Source organism: Lagopus muta, chromosome 11, assembly GCF_023343835.1.
Source record: "Lagopus muta isolate bLagMut1 chromosome 11, bLagMut1 primary, whole genome shotgun sequence".
Classification (NCBI taxonomy): Eukaryota; Metazoa; Chordata; class Aves; order Galliformes; family Phasianidae; genus Lagopus; species Lagopus muta.
Genome location: NC_064443.1, coordinates 8,813,848 through 8,830,037, shown reverse-complemented (window position 1 = coordinate 8,830,037; position 16,190 = coordinate 8,813,848). Strand labels below are relative to the sequence as shown.

The 16,190-nt window shown below is 46.0% G+C and overlaps 1 protein-coding gene across 4 annotated transcripts in view; it reads right to left on the bottom strand.

Moving 5' to 3' along the window:
* The window catches only part of FLNB (filamin B), a 66,949-nt gene that overhangs the window by 39,570 nt on the left and 11,189 nt on the right, over positions 1 to 16,190 (bottom strand). For all 4 annotated transcript variants that reach the window (XM_048957049.1, XM_048957051.1, XM_048957053.1 and 1 more), the window contains exons 2-4: positions 4,544 to 4,792; positions 3,499 to 3,596; positions 2,319 to 2,466 (exon numbers count right to left, since the gene is read on the bottom strand). In XM_048957049.1, coding sequence (XP_048813006.1) covers positions 2,319 to 2,466; positions 3,499 to 3,596; positions 4,544 to 4,792 — 495 coding nt within the window. The remainder of the gene's footprint in view (positions 1 to 2,318; positions 2,467 to 3,498; positions 3,597 to 4,543; positions 4,793 to 16,190) is intronic.

The following is a 16,190-nucleotide window of genomic DNA, read 5'->3' as shown; positions in this document are numbered from 1 at the left end:
TCACACCATTAAAATCCTGCAATTCAGCACCACTTCCATCTAACTTAATCAGTTTCTTTATTTCTTAGCACAGGGCCTGCTAGAGCATGCATTTACCATCAGGATTTCATCATATCTCTGCACTTAGCCCCAGGTTGTTACACCTGTCATGGTAGTGTCAGACTGGGTGGGAAGAACTTCCCAAAGTTGCTGGTTCCAGACTAGCCCAAACATATATACCTTCCTTCCCAGATTATTACTCCCCAGCTTATTCATAAAACCGTGGGCACTCCAGAGTACAATTAGTGGAAAGTGCACTGTCTGATAGATTATAAAGGAAGTGGTTGTGAACAACAGAATTCCTGAGCTTGTTTATCTTCAGAAAACAATAACTTGAGAGCAATGCAAGGAAGATTATGTTTTTACTAGGAAATCTGAGCATTCTGATAAGGTGTTAACAATTGACATATTCATTCTTTCAAACTAACCCTTAGATTATCATCTAGTTTAAACAGCTATAAATTCACTGTGCATATCTTCAGTTGATTGTACGGGCATTAGGACTTGGTATTTGAGTACCCCTCCTACTGCAGGCACAAAGACAGGGACAGCTTATCCCCAGAAGATGGTTTCAGACATGATGGCATTAATCATAGCGCTTTCTTAGCCAACATTTAATCTAAATATCACCCTCTTCTCAGAGATCTGCTTTGGCTGGTTAAATGAGAACTCTTCATGTATCACTCAATCTGCAAAACACCTCTGCAGGCTCACTTCACGTTATGCTTGCAGACAGCTGCCCCAGAAGGAAATTAGCAGTATCCAGGGTGCTTCACCTACGATTCACTTTGGAAAGTGATGAATAACTTACTGCAGTACTTGAAAAAATGTAATAAAAATTAAGACTGAGCAACTTCACACTTGATGATTACCTTATTCTGGAAGCACAAAGAACTGTTACCTATTTGCCCCAAAGACGCTGCCCCGTTTGGCAGCAATCTCTTGCTGCTGGATTCACCTTCCACTCCTGAAGCGCGTCAGCAGTCAGAACTGTCATTTATACTTAGTGACTCAATTTTGGCATTTAAGAGGGAAAACATTCATCTTTCAATAGCTGCTCATTCACTGTAATTTCCATTTCAATGGCTACAGAGCTCTTGGGCACTGAAGTAGACTTTGAAAGAGTGTGAACGTGACTGGAGCCAGAGCTGGCAGACTGATGCAGGTTGATCAGTCGTTCACAGTCTGACAAATGTCTCCATGCACTCTAGTTTGCAGAGGAAGTCACCAACAAAGAACATAAAGCCCCAAGAAGGGAAACTCACTTGTGACTACACTAATCACTCATCAGTGTTCAGACAGCATCCATGCCCATTCAACTACCTACGTTTCAAGTTCAAAAAACCACCAAGAAAGAGAAACAAAACTAAGGAAAGTCTTTTTTCTTTCCATTAAATTCTTATACACCCAATTCTGAAATCCACTAATGCTAAGAACCTTGACAGACCAGCAACAGGCTTGAACAATACGGAAGGGAGAATAAAGAGCACCATATAAATGACATCTTGCTATATCCCAACAACTCTAAAGATAGAAGTATGTTACTCATTTAGCTGTTATTGTATTCCAATCTAGAGTGGAACCACATCAAAAGTAACAGGAATTGTACATGTAAAATGTAATATTAATGTGTATGTAAATCTACAAATGCACAAATGTTCATGGATGAGTCATTCCAATTAGCAAATGTGGTCTTTAGAGTAAAAGCTCAGCACTATTTAGTGTTTGAAGGGTTACCAAAGCACCTTTCTGCATGTGCAAACAAGGTACTCTTACGAAGCAACCAATTCAAATAACCCAGTTAGGATAAACGTATCCCAGTACGTATCTGCCACCGGTCTGAGAAACTGATTTCTGCTCCTCTACACAGCACCTGCTTAGAGATGCACATAGATGGAAGGATGTTTTTCCTCTTTAAAGAAGTACTTTACCGTCAGAAGCACTCAGCACTGTATAAGTGACGGTCAGCAGCAATACTGCTAGCGTATTTTTCATACCAAGGCTGTTTCAGCCCCATTTAGTTTCTTCTTCCATCTGCAGACTGTAAGACCAACAGCTTGCAAAACAGGTTCAGAGCTTGGGGAATTTACATGTTAGAACTAGGAGTGTCTTTTGGACTACATCCATGTATTTCTGAAACTAGGCACCACACCAAGAGTACACAAGTGAAACTTTGAAGTCTGTTACAGTAGGCCTGGAGTTCAACACAAGCAGAAAACTCCACCCAGCTTTCTGAAGAGTTAAACACTCTGCACAGCTTAAGCTTACTGAGTCCTTACCTCGGCCATAAGCTCTTGCTTTCTTTGGATTCAGTTTGGGTTTTAAAGGAGCTCCTGGCTTCAGCTTGGCTTTAGGGAACTGTGACAGGTAAGTCATTACAGAGTGCTCATCCACATCAGGGTGGATAATTTCCTCAGGAGTAATAACCTGAAAGACAGCACAATTAAATATATTGTTATCAGTGCTTGGATACGGCATGCCAACAGAGAAACAGAGCTACGGCACAAATTCCTGTGTTTCAGAACTCCCACACTCTAACGTGATTTCTTACATTCATTTCTCCGTGATAAAAACTAGTTCATTTATCATCTCATGGCAAGAAAATCAAGCAGCTCATTATGGTCCCACTGCAGTTTGGGAGGCAAGGGGTTCCTGCACTTGGATTATCAGGGGGTTCCCACGAGGCTGCAAAAAGCTAAATGGTGGCAAGCCAAGACAGTGCAGCCACACTCACAAAAGCAGCATGGGGATAACCAAAACCAAAGAACGAGGGATTCGTAATGCTGTGTCCTAGGGCCTTGAAGTGCAAAGCCTACAGAGTAAGACTTGGGACGTTCTTTTCCTGCTCCCAGGATACAAGGTGCTCCAAAAGCCCCAGAGACTCCAGCACTTCCGTTCAGTTTTATCAGCATGAAAATAACCTGATCTGTAAATACACTGTCCTCTGTTTAAAAGTCACCTTTGGAAGTGATTTCTTAGTCCAGTGTGTTTTTATCTCAGATAATTAATTCACAGAATCATTAAAGTTGGAAAAGACCACTAAGACCATCCAGGCCAACCCCACCATGTCCACCAATCATGTCCCACAGTGCCACGGTTCTGGAATACCTCCAGACATGGTGACTCCACCACATCCCTGGGCAGCCTGTGCCAGTGCCTCACTGCTGTTTTGGAGAACAAATTTTTCCTAACATCCAGTGCAGCAAAACAAACCCACTCAGCCATCACTAGAAGCGTACTGTCTCCCTACTCCACATACTTGCAACACTGGCAACCTTTAGCACAAACCCCTATACTAAACCTCATAACCAGAGCTCTGAAACATAATGTTACATTTCTCAGGGAATTTTGCTTAAGTAAACTGTGACCTTAAAAAGTGCCTAAGCAATTTCACCTGCTTTCCCCAGTCTTAGCACACTGTAAGAACCAACTCACGCAGTGCTTCCCACACCGCCTTACCTGCGGCACGCCCAGCCAGTCATCCGCCTGCTGCATGGCCTCACGAGCGTTGTCAACAGGCTTGCTCGGGTCCCAGGTCTCCCAGTCAGGGCACAGGCCTGCAAGGAAGTTTCATCATTAGGCACTGCCTGTAGAGAAGCTTCCCTAGCTGATGAAACCAGGTACAAACTCCACAGCTACTTGTAATGATGTTGCCATAAAGACATTTGGACCCTGGCAAGAGCAACCCAAATGGGAGAAGCGCATGCTGCTCGCCGAAATGCTTCTCAGACAACAACCAGCATCTCCGGGGGCTCTTCCAACTCAGTCTTAGACAGCCCATTCCAAAAGCCTCCCACCCACCTTGCCTGTCAGCACAAAAGACATACAGCTTCTGGGTCAGCCACACAGAGCACAGCTTTCATTTAAACTGTGGAAGACGCTGCTCTAAATTCACCACAAATGCACCAAGGGATCCTTTACATTCTGGTGGTTCTCCTACAGCACACTTCAAGAAGGGATTTCAGCTGCCTGCAACAATACCCCAGATTGCATTAGCAAGGCTGTATTATGAGAAAGTGAGGAAACTGCCTTTTTCACACTTCATCACGTTGCTTGCCTTAAGCTGCACAGTTGTAACTTGCTAAACACTGAAGTTGCAGGCAGCGTGCGGCTTCTGACTGCGCTGCACTCCTGTGCAATCCTCTCTCAGGAGGACACACAAAGTCTCCTGCTGCACCCTGAAGCTGAGAGGTTGTTGGCACTCGCTGTGGGAAGAAGTCTGTCTTGCACTTGGGAGCCAGCACTTGTGCCTTTGTCCCTTGCATCCAACGCAAGATTTAGATGCAGCACCTCCAACAATGCAAACGCATATTCTGCTTTAGGCCAGTACTTGTCTTTGCCAGATCATTTACAACGTGCTGCTTTCCACAGCTGGCCTCTTTGGACTCCAGTTTTCCTGACAGCCTTGCTTCCGCCTTCAGTACAGCTCTGAAAACCTCCCCCTCTATGAACAGCAGAGCAGCCCCAAGAAGAGGGGGCAAGGAAACATTGATCAAAGGCTTACCTGGAGCACAGCTGTCAACGAGAGCCCCAAGTGCTTTGCCATCCTGCCAGTTCTGATTGAAGTTTGTGATGGGCAGGTAAGGGATTTTGTTCTGAATCCAGCCCAGCAGCCTTTGCTTGGGGGTCTGCTTCTTTGCATCATCGTCACCCTCATCCTCCCACACAGGCATGGAAATCGAGTAGTGGAGGATAAGGGTCCATATCAGACCAAGGATCAACTTCAAGTTTCCATCAACTATGGCTTTACTATCTGGAAGACAAAAGACAGACATCTGATTATTTCCTATTCTACAAGAGGCACATTTTTAAGTTCCTCACTTGTGCCCAGGTAATCCAGGTGAGAAGCACTTAGGTCACCCACAGGCACTTGCACAGGCAACAACCCTGGTTTGTTTGATCTCAACCAAAACAGGGCTATCCTGCAACCTTTCAGGATGCCCTTGCACCTGATCTTATCATTCAGAGCAGCAACTGCCACCAGAATAATTGCACAGGGATCTTAGTGAGCACTAGCTAGCAAACAGAAAGCGTTCAGTGCTTTGATGGCCTACAGTTCAAATTCAGGATGCTTATAGGTAAAGTCAGCAAGTGCGGAGCACACTTTGCTCGCTCCTATTCACCTCACATATCACAGCAGTACTTCAATAGCATATTATCAACATACAGAGGTCTTGACTTTCAAAAAAAAAAAGTGATTACACAGAACAGCTACCAAAAAAAGCAAGCAACAGTGCATCTCCTTTATCCCAGTGTTCACATGAAGCTGTTACTATTCACATGGTTTCACAATAGGACAGTATGTCCTGAGCAGATAATACTCTAACATCAGACCTTGAGTGGCATGCTATCTTTCTCAATAGCTAACATTTCATTTTGCTTGGCTTTTATTTACATTTTTTAAAGCATCAGTTTTGACTAATCTTACAGAACAATGCTAAGTGTCTGGGACTTGAATGCTCATAGCTGATCTCACATTCAGTCTGAGATGTACAACAGACAGCCAGAAAGTGAGTAAACCCTGCTGGATTTTTAATGAGCGGCTGTGAAGAAAAAGACAGCATCACACAAACACTGCTGAGCAGCTTTTGCACCACAGCAGAAGGCACAGCTACATTTCATATATTATAGAACAGCTTAGGTTAGAAGGGACTTTAAAAATCACTGAGCTCCAAATCTCTCGCCTCCCACCAGATCAGGCTGCCCAGGATCCCTTCTAACCTGGCCTTGAGCATCTCCAGAGATATGGCATTCACAACTTCTCTGAGCACAGGAGCATCCCAAAGCCTTGCTGGCTGGCTCAGCACAGTGCAAAGATGCACAAGCAGTTACTAAGGCTGAAGCATACCAAGTGCCCCAACACCCATCCCACAGCAGGACCAGTCCTCACAACACAGTGCAGGCTGCTGCAGCCTCACGCCAGAAACATGTCCAAGCTTTTGCTCCGGATTTATACTGACATCAGCATTTTTACTACAATGGATGCAGCAATGATTTAGTGTGCTACAAATAAATTTGTCTCAGAACGCCATCCAGCATTCCCAGGGATAAAAGCCAGCGGGACAGAGTCACCTCAAGCACACTGTTACACGCATGTTACTTAGGATAAAAAATAGCCTGTTCCATATTTATACCACATAAATATGTCTCAGGCAGATGTACTGTGGTCACTGCAGCAGCCAAGCAGCTTCCTCCAGCCCCACCACCTCTGAGGGCACAACACAAGAGCAGGGTTAAGAGCCCACGCTCAAAAGCTTCCCCTGCAGCACAGGAACCCCCAGCCCCAGCAGCAGGAAGAGGTCACAGCAGGAGCAGGACAGCTCTTCCTCCCTGAGGCTGATGCTGTCCCTGCAGCGGTACTTTTTTAGCAAAGTCGGTTTGCTCTTACAGTCCCCACACTTCCTGACATGCATAGGGATCTCATGATGTAATTTTTTCCAAGCCTGCTTGCAGGAGGGCTGTCTACTCTCCCTTAGGTTGGGGAGAAGGGAGGGAGAACTTCTAGGCAGGACAGACTTTATCAGCACCCTATGGAATACCCACAGGGATCCCTTCCAGCTTCCACCAGAGCTCAGCCCTGGCTCGCCTGGGCTCTGAAATCCCTCAGAATTCAAAAGAACCCTTTGAGGTTCACAAAGAAATCAGAGTCTAGCCCAAAGCAGCTTCATTTCCAACCAGCAGTGTAGAGCTCAGCTCTGCTGGAGTGCTTTGAGTTTTCCACAAAGCAGAAAAGGCTCTGCTTTGATGGAACTCTTTTAAATAGCGAACTGAGACCATACAGTGTCTTTCTTCTTGGAGGTCTCTTGATGTTAACATGCAGACACCAGACACAGACCAGCAGACCAGCTGGGCCTGTACTAACCCACTCAGTACAACCAAGCCTGCAACCACCTCCACCAAGCGCACACTGCCAGTGTAAAACATCCAAGATTGGAACATAGAAAAAAAATGTTTCCAGTTACACTTAAGCACCAACAATTATTACTGCAGGCACTGTCATGTACCACAGCTTGGCCAGTTTTCCAGTGGAATTCACCCATCCCGTGGTTTGCCTAAAGACACTTTTCCTGGCTGTACCAGACTGGAAAATGGATGATATGAACAGCAGATCTTGCAGCACTGCTTTCCTACCATGAACGCTACTTTAGTCATACTTATTTCTCATACAGTCTACACTTTGAAGCCTTACAGAGCCTTTCAAACCATGTTCTTCTGATTATTCCTCTGAAGCTTGTGGTAAGTCTACAGCATGGAGATGCACATTTACTGCAGTCACTGCTTCAGGGGCACAATGCAACCACACAGCCCCTGCAGCACACACTTCCACCATGAGCAAAGTCTGATGAACAAAAATGGGAAGATTTACACCACGTTCATGAGGTCATCGGTCAGTCTCTGCTCTCAGGTAGCAGAGATAAGACAACAATTAATGGTCTTAAGTTGCACCAGGGGAGGTTCAGGTTGGATATTATAAAAAAAAAATTATTCTCAGAAAGAGTGGCAGGGCTCTGGAATTGGAAGGAAAGTGGGAGAGTCTCTGTCTCTGAAAGTGTTCAAGAAACACAGAGGTGTGTGAGGGTCATGGTTTAGTGGACATGGTGGAGATGGATTGTGGCTGGACTTGATGATCTTGGGAGGTACTTCTCAGTCTTAATGATTCTATAAATGCACATAGTAGGGACAGGTCCACTGTTGGACTTGGTGATTTTGGAGGCCTTTCCCCATCTTAATGATGAAAGCTTAGTAGTTTAGGTTATACTCTCACATCAGGCTCTGGTTGCAACAAATGAGTCTAAGTGTGCATTGAGAGCATGGAGAGGTGCGTTCCCACAGCCTGAAGTAAGGAGCCCTGTCTGCACTTAATTCACATTAAGAATCCTCAGCAAACATCTGCAAGGGCCATTCTCATGCACAGCATCAAGAGCTTGCTCACTGGAGCTGGTGGGAGATGTCTGCTTTTGCACTTGTGAGGACTTGAGCCCAGCAGCAAACAGACAAGCAAATTCAAAAGTGTCATCAGAGTACCCAAAGGAGCAGCTTATAGCACGGTTTTTGTTTGTTTTTCCTGTGGCCTCCAAGCAGCATACAGCTTAGGCCCAAGCTGCAACTGGCACACTGAAGCCAGCCTGCAGCAGCCAGCAAACAGCCCAGCCCTGCACTCAGTGCGGCGGCAAGGCCGAGTGCTGTGGGATGGCTGCCAGCACAACTTGCTTGTTCAGTGCCGGTGTTGGTTCTGCAGAACAGCTCAAGCACTCACTCTTCTGTTAAAGAAAAGAAAAAAGCCTATATATAGACTACAACATTAAGTTTTATGTAGGAGTATCCTGCTTCTTAGTCAGCTATTAGGTTTTAAGTGGCTGCCTGGTAGGGTAAAGAGGAAAACAGACCGAACCAGAGCTAGTTTGCTTCCCCCATCACACCTCAGAGTCTAGATTGTAATTCTGACCCTTTTATTATCCTATTAACTAAGTGGCAACCAGCCCAAAAAATGGATTATGGAGATTCCATAGGACTGCAGTACACGCCAATTTCAGTCTTGAAACAGAACCAAGTTTTAACTGCTTGAGCTGATTTATAATTGTTGCTCTATACTAAATATTAATATGATATGTTACACTTGGACACGTTAACACTGCACTCTTTAGAGTGCAGAGGAAGACATTACATTGCCTAGGTTAGAGCCACTAACATAACTTGTTTGAGCCTCAAATGCAACCATTTCAAGACAAACGTGCCATTTGTAAACCTTAGGCAACAACACACTTCACAACCCAAGCTCCCATGTGGAAAACAGCCAAGGTTGCAAAGCTTGGTGCTCTGTGTTTGTACTTTCAGTTGTCCCAACAGAAAGAATCAAAGTTGAAACCTAACCTTGATCTGAAGCTTTCAAATTCACCTACTCCAGTGGAGACCTCTGAACTTCACCTGAAGCTGTGCACCACAGCAAGCAGGACACCAAGATTCCCCACTTTATCTTGGCTCTTTAACTAAAAGCTGTCTTCAGTCTTTTAAGTCATGATATCCATGACTAAGAACATTCTACATCTTTTGCCTTTAAATTAAGTGCCTTGGACAAATTACAATTGTATTCTAAGCTATAAAAATAATTATTGCTTCATTTCAGGAGTTAGCCCTTCAAGTGAAATTCTTGTGTTCTTATGCATCTTTCACAACAGCCTCCCTTGCCCATCTCAGGGTTTTTCCTAGCCCAGCACACATTTATTATTTCAGTCAGGTTTATACCAGAAGAAAGATGGTTTTCAGAGTTAAAAATAATAATAATTGTGTTAATAAATCAAAACAATAAATCATCCCACATGCAGCACAAGGGGCCCCTCACTCCTCTATTTAAAAATTTCCAAGTCACAACAACACGGAAAATTCCAAGCAGATTTCCAGGAAAAAGGGAAAAAGTCTTCTCCATGAGGGCTGTCGCACACTGGAGTGGAAGCCCAGAGAGTCTGTAACATCTCCATCATCAGTATGTCCAAACTCAAGAGGACACTGCCTTGAGCAATCTGAACGAGCTGAACCTAATAAGTACTTGTCTTGGAGAATATCACCTTCAACAGCCTCTCTGAAAAGAAACCATTCCACAAATCAAAAAAGTTCTAGTGTTACAAGTGAGCCTTGAAATAGCATATTTTGCTTATGTGCAAGTCTGCCTTAGGTTGAGATTAAGCACAAGTACTACACTAGCTGTGGCAAGGTTCCTTGAACTCTGCCCCACAGCAGGACTGCAAGTCATTTTCTGTTGGACAATTAGTGGAAACAAGATAAGCTGCCGCAGCAGACAGCTTCCTTACTAAACTGAGCTGTAATACAGACTGTGCTAAGTCTTGTGAAACAAACGAAGGACTGAAAAAGCATTTCTGAGTGCTGAATTTTTTTTAAAGCTGTTTCTTAGCTACAGCCGCTTGATCGGTGTGAGCAAAGCCATCCCATACATTCTGCCTCCAGCCTTCACATGTGAAAGCTCCCACAGCTTGGACTAATCTTCACATCCAGCTCTTCTAAGAAGCACTCACTCTCTCCAATCTTCATGTTGGTCTCATTTACTACTTAATGTGATGCCTATGTGGAAGAAGATGACAAACTTGAAATACATGGTCCTTAAAAAATGAAGGTGTGGTCCAGTAACAGCACTTTCTTCACAGAAGGAACTCATACAGTGCAAAGTTCATCTCAGTTACACATCACTTATTCTAAGTGCTGTTATCTTGCAGCTTATGAATTCTTTCTAATTATTTTCATCTAGCATTGAATAGTTACAGTAATTGTAGGGGAATCAAAACTAGAGCACTCATTAAGGCTTTGTATTCTGCAACTAAACCTCACATTGAACTGAGCTCTTCCAAAGCCCTTTCCCACATTGCTTGTGCATGCCAAACAGAAGTAGTATACATACGAGATGGAGCTAAGATGAGCAAGCTGTCTAAGGAAATTCTTCACCAAAGCATACAGTATGTGTTCACAGGCTCGCCGTGCCTGCTAAAGACATTAGCAACATCCTCTGTAGGGATAGGATGTCTTTAAATCAATTACATGGGTTCCTCTGTGCTTTCAGAACATACTCCAATTGTTTCTTTCAATGAGCCCTTAAGCTTAGGACTACCTTGCATCTTCTCAGAGCTCAGCACACAGCTTGCCATCTGGACGCATGCAGTCAGCTTACCCAGGGAAAGCACAAGTTGTGCTCCCTGCACGTAGTTGGCACCAGGATAGCTGAATTCCAGCCAGGTTCCTGGATTCGTAGCCATAACCTGGTAGCCTCTAATGGCAACACTCTCCAGACTGCATCTCAGCCATATTTGCAGCTTGTGCTGTGACCCACAGAAGTGTTTCTCTACACCCAGCTCACCTAAATATCAGCCAAGGCTCTGTATTGTGCTAAGTCACAGCACAGATGCTGCTAGAGGTCAACTTTGCCAATGAGCCCCATGGCATCATCTGCACCTTGAGGAAGTTTAGCTGAACACATCAGCTCCACCAAGCTTTGTAAGAAGTTCCATAACTGCTTTCTAACAAGAATTTTTCTGAGAGGGGTGGCATTACACTGGAAAACTATGAACAGTCTGATCTGGACACAAGCAGGAGGATGGGAAAGTAGTGGTGGGTCTTTTTTGCAAGAGGATGGAAACCATTTTCCTCTCTGCCCACCCGTGTGATCAGTTATTAAGAAATTTGAGCCGCTCAGAGGAATCTGACATTCTAGAAATCAGGAGATTAAACCCTATAATTCAGGGGGTTCAATAGTTTTTGTTTGTTTGTTTGTTTTAAACTTTAACTGAATTTGAAACCATCCAACATAGTCAAAGACCTTAGGCAGCTAACACATCCACGCCCCTGTACTGCATGCCTGCTGGGCCTCTGAGAAGGAACTCTCAGGAGGTGCAACAGGCAACTGTAAAAATAAAGTCAAATTCAGCCCCTTCAGTGAAAGCTTGGGGAAAAAAAAAAAAAGCCTTTAATGCAAAAAGAATCAAACCAACGGAGCTCTGAGGAGCAAAACACACACTGAAATAGTATTGCCCAACTTCTTAATGGGCACCTACTTAGCAATGCACATGCAGAAGAGTAAGGTGCAATAGGAAGGGAGCTTAAGCTGGCAGCCACTAGCCCAGTTTCTCCAAAAGCAAGTGGGAACCCAATGTGGCTGGAAGGAGAAGTCAGAAACTTCAGAGTTGGGAACTCCTAGGGCAGGAGCGGAGGAAAAAAGTTAGATCGCATTCCTTCCTACTCTCACTCTGATACAGGGCTCCTGTGGCCTTAAGAACCATACACTAAGCTGCAGACAAGGAAAACATGCTGATCTGACATGCGGCTGTTGCCTGTGGCTCTTCCTCAAACTCATGCACACCCTTTTGACTCTTGCAGCGAGTGCTCCCTGGGGACAACTCTGCCATGGGAGCTCCTGCAGGAGAGGGCATCAGAGACACCTGAGCTCAGTAGCATTGCCACAGGAGTGTCCCAGAGTGGGAAGGACAAGCAGGCACAAGGAGAGCCTGCATGCCTCAGGGAAGAGCAAGGATACAATGCAAAGGGTAAGGGCTACCATTCACACCAGCTGCTTAAGACTCAGCTGCCTCTGCCAAGCAAGTCCTGGTTTGCAGCTGCAGAACCACAGGTGCAGATACCCAGCCACCAGACAATGCACAAGAATGCCACGCTAATTATTTTCCTTTTCAGGAAAAAGTCAGTGCGAGTGTCCAGCCTCTGCGCTTCAGTGAGCTTCCACAAGCACTATTTTGTTTGCTGCCAGCCCCATGAGGCAGCACACCAGCCCCAGCCCTCTGCACCACCATGCTCCGTGCCCCAAGCCCCAGTGAGGCTGGCGAGCCCCCTGCCTGATGACACCGGCTCCTGCAAGCCCCCCGCAGCTCCCAGGATTGCCAATGGGAAGCGGGCCTGCTGCAGGCCATGACATCACCACCAAAACCGCCAGACAACCAGCCCCACACGCAAACAAAGCGCATTCCCCTCTGCTGAGCTCATCCGGTGTCAGCCAGGCCACCGCAGCTCCCACTCGCCTTCAACAGGGACATGGACGCACTGCTGTGTGCCCTCAACAGAAGAGCTCTGCTTTCGGGGTAAAGTAACGAGCAAAGTGCAGCTGCAAATGCAGCAGCCATTTATGCTGCCAAGGGCTTTTTCCACTGAGGATGTTCCTGCACGTGGTGAGGCTGCATATGGCGGGTCCCAGCCACAGGGCAGCTTCACGCAGTGACTGGCCACACCAAGCCCACTGGAGACCTGTGCCTGAACAGCCAGTGGAGTGCTATAGTGGGCAAGAAGGCTGGCGGCATCCTGGGGTGCATTAAGAGCAGCATGGCCAACAGCATGAGGAAGGTGATCCTCCTCTCTGCTCTACCCTTGCAAGGCCACATCAGGAACAGCGTGCAGTTCTGGGCTCCTCAGGTCAAGAAAGACAGGGAACTGCTGGGACAGTCCAGTGGAGGGCCACAGAAATGAGGGGACTGGGCCATCTCCCATATGATGAAAGGCTGAAGGATCTGGGACTCATATGAGACCCCCTACAATTCTGAGAAAGGCCCGGGAAAGGCGTGGGAAGCACAGGATCACATCCCCACACCAGCAGGGAAGCACTAGGAGGCCGGAAGGATGATGAGAGCAAGCCACAAAAGATAATTACTCATTTGGGAATTACATGTAGAGGAAAGTCCCTGAGCTTTGGGAACAAGCATGCTGGAAAGTAGACTTCTGCTAAATGCTGAAAGGAGGGGGGCAAGAAGAAAGGCATTCTCTTGCCTCTGCCACATCCTGCTGAGACAGCCATGAGAAATGCTTGTCTCTGCTTTTGAAACTAAGCAACCCTCTGGCACAGGATGGCGAAGAGGAATGACCCTCATCAGGTCAACAGTGCTGCTGCAGCACAGTGAGCCTTTGCATTCCCAGCACAGCAGGTCAGCAACACTGCTACCCAATTCGGAACAATGTGGTTCTATCCTAAGTGAGGCATAAAAACTTCAGTCAAATGCAAAAAAATACTTATCTAGGAGTCTGATAACTGGAGGATGTTGCTGCATGCAAACAAAAAAGTGCCTTCTCGCAACACATCCTGTGCCTACACAACTAGAAAACCAAGCCTTGATCAGCAAGAATGCACTGATAAAAGCAGCTGTGGAGTCAGATTTCTGCAAATGTAACACAACAAAAGCACTGAAGGGTGAGAGCACTGTAACCATCTCTGGATTAAGGTAGTCCTAAACCTCAACCATTCACTGCAGGTTGAAGCACGGCTACAAACTTTACCAGTTCTTGAAAATACCTTCCAGGGATCAACACAGAGGCACATGACAAGTCTTTAGCACTGTCTTATGTCTTAAATTACTGGGGTTAAAAAAGAAAAAAGCTCAACGTAAGGGGGAATCAGCCAGCAGCTCCACCATTAGGCATCAGTGCACTGGAGACAAAAATGGAATTGACCCCACCTGCATCATTTCGCCTTGCTTCTCCCACTCTACACCTTGGGTACCACACTGCCAGCACTTCTGGCACTATCCCCAAGAGCAGTAAGGCCAAGCAGTCACATATGCTGCGGAGACTTCGAGATGCTAGGGTGACCCCTGCTTTATTGAGGAGTAAATTCACTCACACTCAGTAGGTCAAGACGGCTGTACGAAACAGAGTGTAAAGCTCTCTAGAGATATATGAGCCCGTTTAGATAGAGCCATCTAATGCCTTCTGTGCAGCAGACGTCAGGCATGAAGGCTGCCTGGATGGAGTTCTTGAAGCCAAAACCAACACGTCGGAAACTATCAAAAACGATTACTGTCTGGGGAACTCCTTGGCCACAATACACATTGAGATTCAATTTTTCCATCTGAAACCAGAATCACTGTAAGGACACAGTGCTTGAAGGAAATCCTCATTCATGGTTGGTCCATGCAGAACTGCAATCTCTGCACCATGCTGCAGCACTAAACAGCTTAAGATTGGAGCACGCTTTACGGTCCTGAGTGGGTAACACATCAGAAGATATTCCACTAGTTATTTCAGCTTTTGGAAGGATTTGTGGTTTGTCCAAGTCTTTTTCACTGATATTGAGCACCTAACAGCATAGCTCTGAGATTATTTTTTTTTTTGGAAAGTATTTAAGCCCAAAAACCCTGTAACTGATACTCTATAGCTGTCTGCAGCTTTGTGATAAGCTTACTGCAGAACTTATCAGGAAGTCAGCTGTCTATGCCTTAACATTTCCTCAAAAAGCGATAGGAAAGATGAATTCATCTCTAACACAATCACATCCTCACTATAGAGAGTGCTCATCGTCCCACACAGGAGAGTATCGTGTTTATGACATTCTGGTGACAAGCTGCTCACTCAAGGCGCAGGCCCATATAATTCACCCAGCGGTGGCAGCTTATTGGACAACACCCCTGTGAGAGGAGCACTCAGAAACAGGAGGACTGTGGCAGCTCTAGACAGAGACACAGTCACACGGGTGGTCTCTAAGCACCTTAAGAAGGGCCAGATGGGATTAATGGCACAGCTTCAGCACACATTAACCACAGCTGCATGACACGTGCCTGTGCAGAGCGCATACCCTCTCACCCACGCTTCCCAGCACTCCGTCACTGTCTGTGCTCACTGCACAGCCAAGTTTTAGGACACACAGATGCACAAGCATCACCCTGAGCAGCCAGTCATCACAGTGCTGCTTCCCACCTTGTACCCAGGATCATCTTGCTGCCCCCTCTGCAGGCAGCACACCCGCAGCCTGCAGGCAGCAGGATCTCTGCCTTGACACAGCCAGCATCACCCAGCTTTACTGGGAGCTTCTCAGGCACGACGGGCTCTGACTGCTAACAGCACATCCTAGCCAGCATGCAGGGATACCACCTTTCCTCTCTGGAAGTTGGACTTGGAGCCTTTTGACGAAATACTTCACACAAACCCTTCCAAACTTCACAAGCTCTCTGCGTGGCCTCCAGGGACAGCACTCTGCCACATACTGAACAGGGTGCAGCCAGTTACCCAGCCACAGGATCTAGTTCTTCCACTTGCAGCCTCACATCGTTCACATTTGCAAGCCAACTGCATCTTGCATTCCTAACACAATATAGAAAAATGAAGCACTGGCTTTAGGGGCAATGTCACTAGAGCCAAAACAGTCACAGCCACACTGTTCTGCCTCCTGTACCACCTCCTCATTTCACACCTATCAGGAGCACTAAAGACAAGCTCAATCAGGAGTAAGATTTATGCCCAGAGACAGTCACTGCATGTCCCACAGCACATCTCCACCCCAGAGTACGTATCATTTGCATTTCTGCACATGCACACCATAGCTTTGCTATTCAAGCAGTCGTCAGTTCCCAGGAACCAATTCCATGTTATCCAAGAACAGATTAATGGCACACTAATTCAAACAGGCAAGTCCAGTCCAGCCTGCATGAGACCAGTCTGTGCTTTTGACATTCAGACATAGGTACCCATGACCATATCCCTACCAGGTTTAGTGCCATGTTAGGCCACCTTGCTTCTTACCAGTTCCTCAGTTTCACCATAAAAACATTTAGCAGCATGCCTCACTGTTACCTCCCTTTAGATGGAGCAAAAATCCCATGGGTATTTCTCCCATAGACTGTGACTGGGCTGCTCCTCTTCATTTTGATGCTTGAGCTTGA